General features: G+C 40.7%; 1 protein-coding gene and 1 long non-coding RNA gene across 2 annotated transcripts; both read right to left on the minus strand.

Moving 5' to 3' along the window:
- Positions 1-322: 322 nt before the first annotated feature.
- On the minus strand, positions 323-5,892 carry LOC134803853 (uncharacterized). Its single transcript, XR_010146039.1, has 3 exons — positions 5,825-5,892; positions 2,275-2,328; positions 323-530 (listed from the first exon to the last, which is right to left on the minus strand). It is a non-coding gene; the product is annotated as an uncharacterized LOC134803853 (long non-coding RNA).
- A 6,779-nt stretch (positions 5,893-12,671) lies between these two features.
- LOC134803658 (uncharacterized) lies at positions 12,672-16,611 on the minus strand. Its single transcript, XM_063776444.1, has one exon. The coding sequence runs from the start codon at positions 14,889-14,891 to the stop codon at positions 13,644-13,646; it is 1,248 nt and encodes a 415-aa protein (XP_063632514.1). The 5' UTR covers positions 14,892-16,611; the 3' UTR covers positions 12,672-13,643.
- Positions 16,612-17,248: the final 637 nt, after the last annotated feature.

The following is a 17,248-nucleotide window of genomic DNA, read 5'->3' on the forward strand; positions in this document are numbered from 1 at the left end:
GCAGATGTTGCAATCAACCTCCCCTCCCCGCAACTTTACCCGACGCTGCAACAATCATCTGAAATATGTGACGTGGCCAATAATGATGATGATGATGATGATGACACTAATGTGACTACTTTATATATACCTCGCGCGTGCAATAATGATCCCTATGACAGTTTCTCCTAGTCGCTTTAACTTTGGAAAATACTTATCTGAAGAAATATATGTTTTAACAATTTATTTATTTTTCAAGATAGAGGTGTGTGCTATCATTTTTTATAAAAGATTTAAAAAAGGCATACCCAATTTATAAAAGGAATTCGTTAATAAAGTGGCCATGCAATTTAGCAGCTGGCTGTACACCCAGCAGCCACATTACCTATATGGAATTCAATTCAATCACAAAGTGGCCATGCACATTTGCAGCTGGGCACGACAAAACTTACAATTCCAATTTTCTCATAGTAACAACGCATGTCACAAATCTTGCGTGATCTACTTTTGCGGCAAGTTTCTTTAATCATCTTTAATATTTCGGGTGTTATCTTAAAATAAACAGAAAATAATTAGTGCATGAGGAATCAGAATCTTAATAACAAATTTTATATGTCAGGTATAAGAACATATTATAACAACTAGATACGTCACATTTTTATAAGAGTATGTATAATTTAAAGTATTTAAACACACAGTTTAGGTCAGTCAAATTAGATTATTTTCCTGGAATTAGTTCCCAGCAAGCTGGAAATCGCCTTAATACCTTCATTTGGTTCTAAGTTAGTGAAGGTAATCCGAGTTTGCTCCATTCCAGGAGTAGTGGAATTAATCATATGCATTTAGGACCAAAATGAAGGTATTCATAGTTGTTATTATTTTGTTTTACAAGGGGGCAAAGTTGTTGTTTAATCGCTCGTGCTAATATTGATACTCGAGCAAGCGAAAGATTCCAAAATTGTACCACAAGTGGCTTGATAAATGGAATCATGAGCGTGGCGAGGGTTTCAAAGCACGAGGTTTAAACAAAATTTGCCCCCGAGAGAAACACAAAATTGTTCACCACACCAACTCGAAGAAAATATTAAAAATTGAAATATAATTATATAAATAAAAGCTAATTCTACCAGCAAACATAAGAAAACAACTCAAAATTTGCATTTGATTAGGTATTACTTTGCCTCACATGTGAATAAAATGCAACTTTGCTATCAGTTTTTGAACAATCAAGAGAGCCTTTACCAGTTGGTGTGGTGAAAAATGAGTTCGAGCTTGCTGGGAATTAATTCCTCGAAACGCTTTTTTTAAATCTAATTTGACTGGCCTACTTAGTTAATTATTAATTTCAGTTTAAAATTAAAATATTTAAGAAGTTATTGCCGGTTTAATATCGACTTAAGTATTACAATATGAGTGGGCCAATGAGATAATATCAAACTATGTCGTTAATATAGTAAGTAAAGAAAGAGTGGTAACTCCATAGGTACTACATCAGTTTTCTTACCAAAAGGCGAGTTATATCATAGTCGACATCTAACGTCAAGTAGTGGAACTATTTGTACCGCTACTTGACACCGGATGTCACAAGTGTCGCTGCTGACGAACAATGTATTAAGAAAATAATTTTATTATAACTAATATTATAAGCTGAAGGAGTTGAAAATAGACTTCCGGATAATCTAATTATAATATCAGCTGAAAATTGTTGAGCATTAGGGTTTTCATTCGTTGCGACATCTATTGTCAACTAGCAGTACTGATAAATTCCGCTACTTGACGCTAGATGTCGACTACGAAATAACTGGGGTTTTTGGTAAGAAAACTGATGTATGGAGTTACCACTCTTTCCTTACTTATATTTCTCTATGCTGCCATGCAGGGGCATAGTGCTGCGCGCGAGTCGGGTACGACCCGAGGTTGTGCCGGACGGACGTGCAGGCCATCAGGCTTCAACAATGAATAGGTACACCAGGTAGGGTAAGTATTGTTAGCTCTTCGAATAGGCTCCGAGCGGGATGATCGTGAGGTTTCGCAATTACAATTACCTAATCGAACAGCGCGCTTTAGGATGTTAAAAAACACCTTATCACGATCAGCCGCCGTTGCCCACAGGTCGACGCGACGCCGTAGATCAGGATGGAGTGGAAGTAGCCGTAGTATGTTAAGGTAGGAGCCAGCCTCGATAGCGAATAGGGGGCTGAGCTTAGTTTTCTGCAGATGGCATCTATATGGGTCATATGCGGTGACCACGTGAGACCGGAGTTAAATCGTCAGACAAAATCCAAGGTATTTTACCTGTTCCACCTGGGGTGCAGATATATTGCCATTTTCATTTGTAGTGTTCTGCAGCTGAAAATGCATGATTGGTATGAGTTTTTTCGACGTTAATGAGCATCCCGTTTGCCTTAAACCATGACGATATATTAAATTATCGACTGCCCCGTTTACTTTGTGTTTTAAGTTACATACAGTATGGGCGTTTACTATTATACATGTATGTGAAGACCGGTCTGGCCTAATGGGTAGTGACCCTGCCTGTGAAGCCGATGGTCCTGGGTTCAAATCCCGGTAAGGACATTTATTTGTGTGTTGAGCACAGATATTTGTTCCTGAGTCATGGATGATTCCTATGTATTTAAGTATTTGTATATTACATATATCGTTGTCTGGGTACCCACAACACAAGCCTACTTGAGCTTACCGTGGGACTTATTCGATTTGTGTAAAGGGGCCCACTGATTAACAGTCCGCCGGACGGTATCGGCTTGTCAGTTGTTCGGAACTGTCAAAATTTTGTTCTAACTGACAGGCCGATACTGTCCGGCGGACTGTTAATCAGTGGGCCCCTTTAAGAAATAAATGAATCATTTTATTTATACAGAATGATTCATGAGACGTGAGCAGGACTAAACCTGCACACTCAGTGACTGATAATGGATCGATCACCGACGTATTTAGGTGAAACAACCACGCTTTTTCCTATTTCTTAACTTTTTGGTGAGGGCAAATTTAATTCTCTACAATCATGGTCACCCTACAAGACCTAATTAATAAACATAAAACCTCTTTAACCTTAATGACAGCATTTTGATTACGAAGAAAATAAACTGTCAAACTTGAGTGAGAGACGAGTTTTCAAAAGTAACCAGATCGTGATGACAGTGATGACATTCAACTTGACACAGAATATCGGTACCTAGCTTAGTATTCTTTAGGCTGACCATGCATGTCGTAAATAAATTAATAACTTTTTTTTTCAACACGCCTAGAAAATTAACGTTAACCTCACTAATACTGACTGATACGAAGCAGTTGCTCATAATTTACAAAATGCGCAGTGTTAGTCCTGCTCACGTCTCCTGAATCACCCTGTATAGAAATAAGACAATAAAAAGACAAATAAATAACTTATGAACTAAAAATATCTATGAATAAAACTAAATTAAAAGGAAGAATGTCCCTATAATATTAATTTATGTATCATCGGCGAACATTACATATTCCAGGTCAGTACAGTACAGTACTATCTGCCGTGATGTAATTTACAAGTAATAGAAATAGACCGGTAATGTCGACCGTGGTCGATCCTTGGGGAACAGCGCGACCGGGCAATGATTCAATGCCGGATCTGGAATTAAGCAGAAGCACATACGTATTGCATTCGGTTACATAGAAACGATGCAGAGAAAACTGCTTTTGTTTGGAGAAAACTGCCTTCAACACCGTAGCGCACCAATATTTTTACAAGCCGCGAGTGGTAGACCATTTCGAATGCACGTGACAAGTCGCAGAATATCGCTGCAACTTGTCGCCTGCAAGCACTCGCGCGATCACGTCCCGCGCCGCGTGCACCGTGCCCGTGGAGCGCCCCGGTTGATACAAAAATTGTATGATTAATGTATACCTATGTTATTAGCAGTGAAGTGGTGCTTTATCCTCTTACCCAATAAACGCTCGAAAACTTTCGAGACGATCGCTATTAATTATATTGTCCGCCATTTTGTTTATTGATTGACGTAAAGGCATGAAACGCAGAAGCCAATTCAGCATTCAGCCACGACAAATTATGTAAAATAACTTATATACACGGTGTGGCCTGTAACACGAGCAAAGAATTAAAACATAGATTGTACTCCTCAAACGGTGACACTTTTGTTCAACAACTTTTAAAAATTATGAAGTATTTAGACTCCCTATTTTTCATACAAAATAAATATTATCTTCAATGGACGCCATGGCCACGCCATATTATTGTGATTGACGTTGCTTGTCACGCCTTAAACATAACAAAATTCGCAATACATTGCGTCTTAGAATAAACTTTAAAGTGTAATAAAAATCAAACCACAAGTTATTTTTAAAAGTCGCTGAACAAATGTTGGTCAGTATGAGGAGTACAGCCTACAGTTTAATTTTTTGCTCATGTTACAGGCCACACCCGGTATATCAGTCTTTCAGATATGAAAACCGTAAAACTTTCTTTAATAACCAATAAAATTAAATTGAAAAAATAATGTATTTTGAAGTAACACTCGTTTAAAGCTTGATTTTAAACAAATACTTACTTGACCATAGACCTACCATCCGCTCGCGCTTGACAGACAGCTGAAGTGTGCGAAAGGGAAGCCATCACGTATATGAACATCCCATGAGTGCGAAAGAGTCAGACTACCAAAGAGAAAACGTAACCACTTTTGAGTTTGACGACGGCCGCGGACGGCCAAGAGCTTATCACGGTAATTTTCAAATTGAAAAATATACACGGATTAGGACGAAAAGTATTAAATAAAGTAATTCAGTGAAGATGGTGTCTTGTAGTGTGCCGGATTGCAGTGTCACAGGGCCAAATAGTCCAAGCAAATACTCATTTCAGAGGATTTATGATATTCCGAGCGAAATTTTCATAACGATATTTTGTCAAATTAACAGCGTAAAAAGTGTAAGAAGCCGGTTTATACAGTTCATTATAAGTTTTTCTTCCTTTGTGTGCTAATATTTTACCATATTAGTCTATAATTTAAAATATTTTGTGTAAAGACATAATCTGTTACTTTACGCTAGGGCTTGACAAAATGTTCATATGACAGTATCGATGACTTGTCGGTATATTAATAGCTATGTAATTATTTCTTCACAAGACATCATTAAGATATTAGCTTTTATAAACGACTTCAAATAATAACGATTGTTATACCTTTTTTAAGGTGTTAATGTATAGCGGTAAACTTAAACTTCACTTTCCAACACAGTAAGAGTTACATTAAGATAAGTCTGCACCGATTTTGATGGCAAACGCAGTGCAAGTGTTATTTATACGTCATAATGTCGTAGAATTTTAACATTTAAAATAACACATTTGAAAAAGTAGTCGATAAAGCAATCAAACATCGACAGATTATTAATATGTTGTAACATGACATCACTATTTTTGATCTCACATAGACAATTTACGCACACACTTGCATTTCATTTTTGGTTACACTTTTGAAGATTGACAGTTGTTCTTTGTCATCTAATTCTATGTACTTGACTTAATAACCTCGTAAGTTCAAATGGCTAAGTGCAATAGTTAAAAAAAACATAACTCTCTAGGGAATAAAGTGGGTTAATAACTCCTGTCTCCTGCTAAACCTGTGTGAAAAACCAGCAAGTGTGATGAAACAGTTATTTATCACACGAGATAGCAGAGCGGCAATCCTTTTGCTAATTTGAAGAAGTTGGAACATTACTCGTACACTTTATTGTAATATTGAATATGTTATGTTATTTCTACTTTAGAATCACGAGCTCGTTCGATCCTCATAGATAAAGAAGTGTTCCAAGATGTTAATTTCCAATCTGTTACCACGGTTTCGTTTCCGCCGTTTCCTGACTCCCTCGTCGCCGTCTCGTTCCCGTTGTCGTTGTTATTTAGTAACTATAAACACAAAATATATTAATGCATGCTACTTACAAAATATAGAAAACTGGATGCCCCACAAAGTTAACTATATATCGAAAACCATTTTAATTGAATAAAACGTTATTTAGACAAATACCATTTCTAAAATATATACCTATTCTGTTTTTTATTCTTCATTTAAAATAAAAATCGATTGATTGATGAAATCTTGGTAATGATTGAGTTTTAATAAAAATAACAGGCGGGTATTCTGCTACAAGACGACGACCTTTAATTCTCTTGATATTTCGTAAATTTCTACTTGATTAAAAATAACGGTGTCATACTGTCCATGACTAGACAACAGTCATAGTTTTAACTTGGTAATTATGTAGGAACCAATGGCAGGACCCTTCATCGAACACGGTGTGGTAAGAGTGAAATATCAAAAACACCCCACTATTTAACTTAAATAGTACTTAAGTATCTCATGATAAGTGCCGTTACCAAGTTACCATACCAAAGAGAATATTATCTTTGACCATACTTTAACTTACTTTATGTAATCAATTACTCAATCATAACTTACAGCTGCGTGCAATATCAAATATTGCAGGTGACTGTACACTACACTTTTTTTTGTAATGTTGATTTTTTTCTGCTACATCTACTTAGATTCACGGCCTCATTCGATCCTCATATTGTAATGAAAAAAAATGTACATAGATTTTTATTTCCAATCCGTTGCCATTTTTTCATATACTTTGTATGACAGTAACGTAATGTATGGATAAATTAGGAAGGTTTTTTATCATATTAGGATCGAAATAGCTGGTGATTCTGAGTAGAAACAACATAAAAACTTCCAAATCCCATCTTAACCGTGATAAAATGTATGAAAGCAAGTTGCAGAGAGCAGTGACAATCGTTTGCAGAAAACGAAACAAAACGCTAACGTTAATAATATAACTATGCAAATAAATAAATAAATAAATAAATAAATATTATAGGACATTCTTACACAGATTGACCAAGTTTAGTCCCCCAGTAAGCTCAAGAAGGCTTGTGTTGAGGGTACTCAGACAACGATATATATAATATATGTCGGAGCCTGACACCGGAAAGACGTATTGCAGCGTTATAGTTCATTATTTTAGACGCCTGTATAAAATCGATTAGCAATGTTGAGCTACGTATTATTTGGTTGTAACGAAATGAATAAAGTAGCTTAGAGAGTAACGCCGTCTATTGGCGCATTGTTGAAATAAAGTTGCGTAGAGAGTAACGCCATCTATTGGCGTGTTGTTGAACTAAAATTACAGGTAGGAGGCTTTGGAACGTCAAGAGGTTTCTCTTGGGTGAGCGTAGGCACGAGTTGGCATTTTTATCGGTATGTTGGTAGATTGGTCGAGCAGGTTTGCCAACTTGACTTTGAGGCGGGAGCAGAGAGGCTCCGCCGCTGGTAGATCTTCTTGATCGGACCGCGCTAGAGATCGGACGTACTCGTTAGCCAACCTCGTGCCTAACTCGCCGCGTTCCTGAAGGCTTATACTGTAATACTATCTTTTTAAACTAAGGTTCACCGAAGAAGATAAAACAAACAACCCGATAGTGGACAGGAACAATTTAATTGTCGGGCTAGTTAAGATTACACTTTTAAGCTTAATCACTATTTGACGACTTATTGGTAGTAAATTAAATTCTAAATTTATGTCTATATAACCAGGTTTTAATTATCGTTGGTGATACTTGGTCGATTGCGCTATTTGATAGTTAATACTAAAAGGTGAATAGTCCAAAATCGCAGTTTAGGGAAAAATAGTGAAAGGCTTAGCTGCACTGTAGCGACAGTCGACGGCTCTCTCGACCAGATGGCCGGAGGTTCCAATAGCTCCGACTCTGGCGGGGCCAGCTGCACAGGTCGACTGGTACAGGATCTGGCCTACCAAAGGCCGCGCCCCTAGTAGACACCTCCTGGAAAATTCCGGGTACGGGATTAGTTCCACTGACTCAGGTCACGCCAAGAATCCGTGGTCCGTGCCACGTGAGAGTCCGTTTCACATAGGAACACAGGGTTTCCATGCGTAACCCTTTGGGGTTATATTACAGCACAACATTCAGCGTTATGCGGGATAATTTTATGCGACCGCATGGCGGGTCATACAATTTCTGACGAAAGTATAGGAACGACGCCTTACCTGTCGGAGGAAAATCGTCTTGCGGGGGTTTATGAGTGAGCGAATGTCAACTCCGGAGAGCCCAGGACGCGCCTGGCTCGCCCTTTCGGGAAACGGGTTAACCGCAAGGCACGATCACACACTGAGGGCAGCTGAAATAAACGGTTCACGTCACTAATCGCATAATCCAACAACAGATTCTGAATTTCACGATCTTCACAAACGAATGTAAGATGACTTACCAAAGATGAGAACGTTGTCCCGAATATTTAATTTAAAGCCGAGCTCGGCTGGGTCGGGGAAGAAAATCCAAGTGAAAAAATGGCGGAATCACTGTCTCCTGAGGGCCTCTTTTTCGATGTTGCCAGGGTTACAATCCCAAGGCATTTAACCAAACTGACGTGAAATTCTAAATACGGAAATTAAACCAGAGCGTGGTAAGCGCTGCTGGACAAGCACGGTATGATATTTTTTAAGAAAAGAAAAGGGAAGACTCGACAATTTATACATTTCTACCCGTTCATCGAGAATTATAATAATTATTTTGGTAAGAACTAGTTATCGACCGAACTGGTGTCGAAGGGATTCGGAATTATCTCCCTGGCAACGCGGAATCGCTGTCAACTTGACAGCCCATTGACACTATTCGAGATACAGATTTAATCGCCCGTCCGGCTTCATAGGAGTATTTTGTTATCTAAATATTTTCCATTACACACCCCCCTAACCAGGAGAATTTTACGACAGAGGCAACAGACGAAGGAGTAAAATTCCAGCTCGCCCTCGAGCTGTGTTACCAGCCGAACGGTGCAAGGAAAAGGAAATCTAACGACTTCCCTACGACGTGGATTACGGCCCACAATCGCACGTCGATTTGTCCCTTGGCATCAATCGAGTCCGCGGGGCCGTCGCTGGAAACAATCGCATCTAGGCCTACGGGACAAAACAAAGAGAGAAAAAAAAAGAAATTCGAAGCTAACGTGGCTTCAATTGACACAAGAAAAAATAAAGCGCTTTAAATAGCAGACTACCTGGATTGTGGAGTATCGGTACGACTCGTTACAGGAGTCAAGTGGTGTGGACAGAACTTGGCTTGCAGTCTTTTATGTGCCATTTACCCAGACGCTTTCCATTCTCATCTTCCAACTCGTAGACTAAACGGGATATTTTCCGAATGACGCGACATTTGTCATATTTGGGTGTTAGCTTCGCCGAAAAGTATTTACCGGCGTTGCTCTGCTTGAAGGTGCGTTTCCACACTTCGTCTCCGGGGTTGAATTCTATATCACGACGTTTATCATTGTAATACTTAATGTTGCGGTCGTGAGCTTTCTGCAATAATTCCTTCACGGTTGGGTAAATGGCCCTAAGAGTCTTAATCTTGTCGAGGTACTCTCCCCGGGAGGAAAAAACGATTTCGTCGACCTCCTCTGGGTCGTCGTAAATTGTGCCATCCGGTACTGCTTGGCGTCCGTGCACGAGCAGGAACGGAGTATGTGATGTTGTTTCATTGACTGAGGTATTCAAAGCGAACTGTATACGAGAAATATTCACGTCCCACGAGCGATGATCCGATTCAACGAACGTTGATATTGCTGTTACTAGGGTCTTGTTGTAACGCTCTACGGTGTTGACCTGGGGACAGTAAACGGGGGTGTAGTGTAGCTGTGGGATATTGTAGTTGGCGAACAACTTCTGAACATCCCCGCCGGTGAAGTAGGATGCATTATCAGCAATAATTGTTTGTGGGATGCCATGGATCATGAATACATGATCTTCTAATCTCTGGGAAATTACAGCCCCGGTTGCTCGTCTCAAGGGAAACAACATACAGTATTTAGTAAAACAACATACTACTACCAATATATAAGTGTTTAGTTTCCTTGAGGGTGGCAGCGGTCCAACCAGGTCTATACTGAGGCACTGAAACGGCCGACTGCAAACTTTCGCACTTCCCATGAAGCCTGGAGTCGGTTGTTGGCTGTGTTTATAAGCGGCACACACCGAGCAATTGGCGACGTATCGGACTACATCTTCATACATCCGTGGCCAGGAGTAACGAAGTTTTAACCTGTTATAAGTTTTAGCGGTACCTAAATGTGCAGCAGTGGGGACTGCATGGTTAGCATGCATGATTTCTTCACGAAATTCCACTGGGATCACCTCTTTCCACTCGAAATCGGTAGTTAAGGCATTCCTTGATTTGGTGTAGCGATAAAGGCGACCATTTAACAATTGATAATTAGGTACCGATCCTGGGTTGGATTCACATTTGTTATAGATCTGCGAATACCAAGGGTCATTATTAGTGGTGTTCGTATCAATTAAACAGATGGGAACTGCCCTTGATAAGGCGTCCGGTACGATATGTTCTGAGCCTCTCCGGTGCTCGATTGTGAAGTTATAAGGTGAGAGACGACAACCCCATCTTTCGAGGCGCCCCGTGGGATTTTTGAGATTAAGGAAACACTTCAAACTGGCGTGGTCTGTAACAATCCTAAATTGACGACTTCCTTCCAGGTACGGTCTGAAGTGTTCTACAACATTGACCACCGCCAAAGCTTCTCTCTCAGTGGCGGAATAATTTCTTTCTTGAGGCGTGAGGGATCGGCTGTAATACGCCAGTGGGTGTTCTTCTCCTTCAAATATTTGTGTCAGAGTTCCCCCGATGCCGAAATCTGAAGCGTCACAGTGAACCGAGAATGATTTGGAGAAGTCTGGGCAGGCTAGAACTGGTGCCGTTGTCATTGCTACTTTTAACTCATTAAAAGCTTGATCCGCTTCCGGGGACCAACGAAAAGGTGGAGCGCCTTTTCGCGTCGACGTTAACTGATTGAGAGGTCCAGCAATGTTGCTGAAATTTTTAATAAATCGGCGGTAATACGACGCCGTACCTAGGAAGCGTTTAACATCTTTCCGACTCTTTGGTATGGGGAAGTCTACCACTGCTTTGACTTTGTCAGGGTCCGTGCGTAAGCCGTACTCGTCTACAAGAAAACCTAGGTACCTTAGTTGCCTACGAAAGAATTTACATTTAGATAGGTTTATTGTAAGGTTAGCATATCGAAGTCGTTCTAGGACGTGGCGAAGTAGGGTTAGATGTTGGGTAAACGTTTCCGAGACAATTATTATATCGTCTAAGTATATAAAAATACGGCCGTTGTATTCTGGACCAAACAAAATATCCATCAAGCGTTGCTGAGTTGCTGGGGCTGAGGTAAGGCCGAAACACATTACTTTAAAATGGAACAAACCGCGGCCAGGGACCGTAAAGGCGGTCTTTTCCATGGATTCCTTGGAATCTAAGCCTATTTGCCAAAAGGCTGATTTAAGGTCCAAGGATGACAAATACTTCGCGTTCCCTAGTTGATTAAGAATTTGATTAATTAGTGGTAGGGGGTAAGCGTCGTGTTTGGAAACTTCATTTAGTTTTCGGCTGTCCAGGCAGAATCGAAAGGTGCCATCCGCTTTCGGGGCCATGGTCACCGGGTTATTCCATGGACTGCTGCTTGGCTCGACGACATCCAGCTGGAGCATCTCATCCAGCTGTTTATTGAGCTCTGCAAGTTTGTACGGAGATAACATGTAATAACGCTGTTTGATCGGCTTCGCATCTCCTGTATCAATCGAATGCGTTAGCAGATGTGTTCTTCCCAACCCCCTCTCCTCGGCGGATATTGATGCAAATTCTTTCATAATAGTATCTGCCTCACGTTGTTCCTCCGTCGAAAGAGACTCCAAGCCGTGTATGTACCTGACCTCAGAGACAACGATGTTGTTATGTTCTTCGTTTGATAAGGAACAGGTTCCATTCTTTAGGAGCGCAAGGATATCCCGTCCGAAGCCAAAGGCTATCCAAAAGTTAAGACCGAAAATAAGTTTAGTGTGGACCTCCGGTATCACATGAAACTTTACGACTTGCGTGTTGTTACCTACAAATACGGGCAAGAATACATGGCCCTTGATGGGCGAACGGACTTTGTTCGCCGAGATTATATGAGTCAAACCGTGCGGCGGATGCAGAGTAACTAGACCCTCAAAGTACTTGTCAAAGGTGTCACCACCCAAAATTGTCAACTCGGAGCCAGAATCCATTAGACCAGAATAGGACATGCCATAAATTTTTACTTTAAGGTATGGTCGCAAACCTTGTTCATCCGCTTCGTTTATCGAATCTAGTAACTTCAAACTATGGTAAGACTCAAAAACAAAAGTAATAAATGACAACCAAGAGTGCCATTCCTCCCGATCGAACCTAGATGCCTGGTTGTCGGCATGAGAGATCTGAGATTCGTGTACCTTGCTGCACGGACCGATTGTATCCTGTGAGGCTCCATTATAAGAATTAGCGGGGAATGTTCCCAAACAAGGATTTGTATCCTGGTAAGTTTCATTATGTGGATAAACTACGTTATTTTGTGAGAAAGGTGTTGTGGGGAATGTAGACGATTGCTCCATACTGTTAGTTGCCTGAGGGTAAATTTCGTTATCCGTGTAAGTTACATTATTTTGCCAAATAGGGGTTGGAGAGGGCACAGATGGTCCTTCTTCACCAAAATCTGCCTTAGGGTAAATTACATTATGTGGGTAATTTTCGTTATCTTGACCAATATGGGTTGTGGAAGGCACTTCTATATAATAATTTGCACTGGGGTAAATTTGGTTATGTAGGTAAGTTTCGTTATTTTGATAAATGTGTGTTGTGGAAGATTGAGTCGGTTCCTCTACACCATAATTTGCATTTGGGTAAATTTCATAATTTGGGTAAGTTACATTATTTTGCCAAATATGGGCTGTGGGGGTTTTAGGTAGTGCTTCTACACAGTAATTTACATTAGGGTAAATTTCGTTAAGTGGGTAAGTCAAGTTATTTTGCCAAATAGGGATTGTGGGGGGTAAAACGGGTAAAGTGATGTAGTTAATGGGGATAAAAGCGTTAGTAAGGAGGTTTAAGGGATTAGTTAGGTTTGTAAAGGCAGGGTGGGGAAATAATGCGGGAGGGGTTATGTTGTTAGAGGGGTCAAAAGCGTTAGTAAGCGGGTTTAGGGTGTTAGTGAGGTTAGTAAGGGTAGGATAGGGAAGTGAAGCAGGTGGGGTTATGTTAGTAGGGTTAAAAGCGTTAGTAAGCGGGTTAAGGGTGTTAGTGTGGTTAGTAAGGGTAGGATAGGAGAGTGAAGCGGGTGGAGTTATGTTAGTGGGGGTAAAAGCATTAGTAAGCGGGTTAAGGGTATTAGTGAGGTTAGTAAGGGTAGGATAGGAGAGTGAAGCGGGTGGGGTTATGTTCGTGGGTATAAAAGCAGTAGTAAGCGGGTTAAGGGTGTCAGTTTTAGTAATTGGCATCGATATGGTATGTAATGGGCGGCTTTGGCCTTTTGTTGTCAATGAAGTTGATACAGCATTAGGTGCAAGTAAGTGATGGTTAAGTAGGGTAATGGGTGCTGAAGAGCTAGGGTATTTGTTATTAGAAGAACTATTGAGTTGTGTATGGTTTTCTAGAGTGGGCTTTCTGGGATTACTAAATATAGGCGTGCGAATAAATATTCTACTTTTATATTTTTTAGTAATTTTTGTGGAAACCGGATCAGCCATACCCTGACTCGGCGTTATTAGTTTTTTGAGGTACTAGGTGTGGACGCACATTTAGGGCAAGTACGGGCTGTTACGTCCTTCTCGCCGCAGCGATAACAAACGAGCTTAGGAGCTGCTTTACAAGTTTTCAAGGTGTGACCGTCCACGCGGCACCGCACACAAAAGTCAGCCGATGCTTGCACTGCCGAGATAGTTTTTGTTGTGAGTGGCTTGTAAACCAAATCGTGGGCCAGTGATTTACTTAAATCTCTGTCAGGCTCGGCAAAACGTTTGGCGCTTTGAGTGGCGGCCTCTAGCTGCCGACAACGATCTTTAAGGTCACTTATAGATTCTATTTTAAATAATGCCAGTTGTTTAGAATAAAATGGTCTGACGTTTTGTACCAATATACTTAATTTCTCGGACTCTGGTAAGGGTGTCTCTAAACGGGAAAAATAATTAAGCATTACGCTGACATAGTTAACTATTGACTCATCAAAACCCTGCGTCCTAGCACGTATTTCCCTCATAAGTCGGACATTATAATCTAATGGGAGGTAATCACGGATCATCACAGCCTTTAGGTCCGTCCAGCAGTGTACTTGATCACAGATTCCGTTAAACCACGAGGATGCCTCGTCCGTGAAGAGTTCGCAGGCGGAGCGAAATAAGGTTGAATCCGGTATGTCACGTGACACACGCACTTGCTCTAACTTACGTAGGAACGCTTTGACACAGGTCTTGCCGTCATATTTTAAATTTAATTTTTGCACCAAATTATTGTGTTTTGTGCATGCTGGTAGGGCTGTAGGATTCGGTTTGTCAACCTCGAGTGCGACATCCCTTGACAATGCACTTCTAAAATTAATCAATACATTGTCAAGGCGAGATAGTAGTTTATCCAACTGATCACTCAATTCACAATGCCTTGAGGCCTCTGATTCAGTTGGTGTTAGGCGGGTTAGACGGTGGTAAAGATGGTGTGCAACCGCCTGTACGCGGTTAAGAAGCTTCAAGGAAGTACGACGCTGTGCTGGTGACTGCAGCTGGTCACGAAGGTCGTCCATCTTTGCAGATATTATGTCCAGTTCTTCCTTGACGTCACCATTGTAATCTGCGACCTCGTCAGTGGGAATCTCCTGATTCAACTTCCGGAGCTGGCTCCGGAGCTCCATCACTGTAGTCAGTGGTACCCCGAGGCGCACCGTCACTTCATACTCGAGTTCATCTTTTTTTAAGAGGTTAAAAGCTATTGGACGCTCCTCCAAAGCGGTCTCATTCGCCATTGTTACAGTAGTAAAGGTTATCACTATTAAATATTAAATGTATTTTCCGTATATTTTTTCCCGAAAAGAAATAATTACCTAGTTTATAAGTTAAAGAATGTTATAGCGTTATCGACCAACAACAAGTTTAAGTTCACCAGTTTAGGTATAGCACACTCTTAAAGAGTCAACAAGTAATATGAAATAACATTAAACACACTGAAAATAATGTTTTCATAAAAATAAAAGTGGATGTAAAGAGTCCTTAAAGTAAATACAACTAAAAAATAAATGTAAACAATGGATTTTCTTCCCTAGATCAACCTAGTACCGTAAAATGACATGGAAGTGTAATACAACAGTAGGTGCTGACTGTGCCAGACAAAACATGTGGTTAGACACTCTTGCTAACCAAAAGTCAATTAAATTTAAATATTTTTAAAGTAAGTTACAGTGAAATACAATAGCGCAAAAAAACCAAGCTCAAACCTTCGCTGAATTTTGGAGGGAAAGAAGCCAAATATCACCAAACCTATTCGGGCGCCGCTGTAATACTATCTTTTTAAACTAAGGTTCACCGAAGGAGATAAAACAAACAACCCGATAGTGGACAGGAACAATTTAATTGTCGGGCTAGTTAAGATTACACTTTTAAGCTTAATCACTATTTGACGACTTATTGGTAGTAAATTAAATTCTAAATTTATGTCTATATAACCAGGTTTTAATTATCGTTGGTGATACTTGGTCGATTGCGCTATTTGATAGTTAATACTAAAAGGTGAATAGTCCAAAATCGCAGTTTAGGGAAAAATAGTGAAAGGCTTAGCTGCACTGTAGCGACAGTCGACGGCTCTCTCGACCAGATGGCCGGAGGTTCCAATAGCTCCGACTCTGGCGGGGCCAGCTGCACAGGTCGACTGGTACAGGATCTGGCCTACCAAAGGCCGCGCCCCTAGTAGACACCTCCTGGAAAATTCCGGGTACGGGATTAGTTCCACTGACTCAGGTCACGCCAAGAATCCGTGGTCCGTGCCACGTGAGAGTCCGTTTCACATAGGAACACAGGGTTTCCATGCGTAACCCTTTGGGGTTATATTACAGCACAACATTCAGCGTTATGCGGGATAATTTTATGCGACCGCATGGCGGGTCATACAATTTCTGACGAAAGTATAGGAACGACGCCTTACCTGTCGGAGGAAAATCGTCTTGCGGGGGTTTATGAGTGAGCGAATGTCAACTCCGGAGAGCCCAGGACGCGCCTGGCTCGCCCTTTCGGGAAACGGGTTAACCGCAAGGCACGATCACACACTGAGGGCAGCTGAAATAAACGGTTCACGTCACTAATCGCATAATCCAACAACAGATTCTGAATTTCACGATCTTCACAAACGAATGTAAGATGACTTACCAAAGATGAGAACGTTGTCCCGAATATTTAATTTAAAGCCGAGCTCGGCTGGGTCGGGGAAGAAAATCCAAGTGAAAAAATGGCGGAATCACTGACTGTCTCCTGAGGGCCTCTTTTTCGATGTTGCCAGGGTTACAATCCCAAGGCATTTAACCAAACTGACGTGAAATTCTAAATACGGAAATTAAACCAGAGCGTGGTAAGCGCTGCTGGACAAGCACGGTATGATATTTTTTAAGAAAAGAAAAGGGAAGACTCGACAATCTATACATTTCTACCCGTTCATCGAGAATTATAATAATTATTTTGGTAAGAACTAGTTATCGACCGAACTGAGGGGCTACCGCGAAAACCGAAATTCGCAAATTGCGGGGATCTTACTCTTTTACTCCAATGAAGGCGTAATTAGAGTGACAGAGAAAAATGCCCGCAATTGACGATTTTCGGTATTGGCGGTAGCCCTACTGGTGTCGAAGGGATTCGGAATTATCTCCCTGGCAACGCGGAATCGCTGTCAACTTGACAGCCCATTGACACTATTCGAGATACAGATTTAATCGCCCGTCCGGCTTCATAGGAGTATTTTGTTATCTAAATATTTTCCATTACAATACCTGAAGGATTATTCTGATAGCTTATAGAATCCCGCGTTCTTTAACCATTTAGCTAAGTGTTTTATTTCAAGTGTTATTTTGATTTCTTATGTTTCATTCCCAAGTAACAATTTGTGGTTCTATAGTAGTCGATAGAACGTTTCCCAAATACCACCTAAGGTCCTATAAAAGACCAAAGAAGATTGTATAAAGCCGAAATGGCGCATCTTATGTGCCATTCAGTGATATAGTAGACCTGTAGCAGTGTCAGTCGTGACGTTTTAGGTCTATAAAAGTGATGTGATGATCACTTTTGTGCTAATTTGTTGTCAGTAACGCCATTATAGTGTTAATTTATACTATAGTGGCAT

The sequence above is a fragment of the Cydia splendana genome, chromosome 27 (assembly GCF_910591565.1).
Source record: "Cydia splendana chromosome 27, ilCydSple1.2, whole genome shotgun sequence".
NCBI classification, from domain to species: domain Eukaryota; kingdom Metazoa; phylum Arthropoda; class Insecta; order Lepidoptera; family Tortricidae; genus Cydia; species Cydia splendana.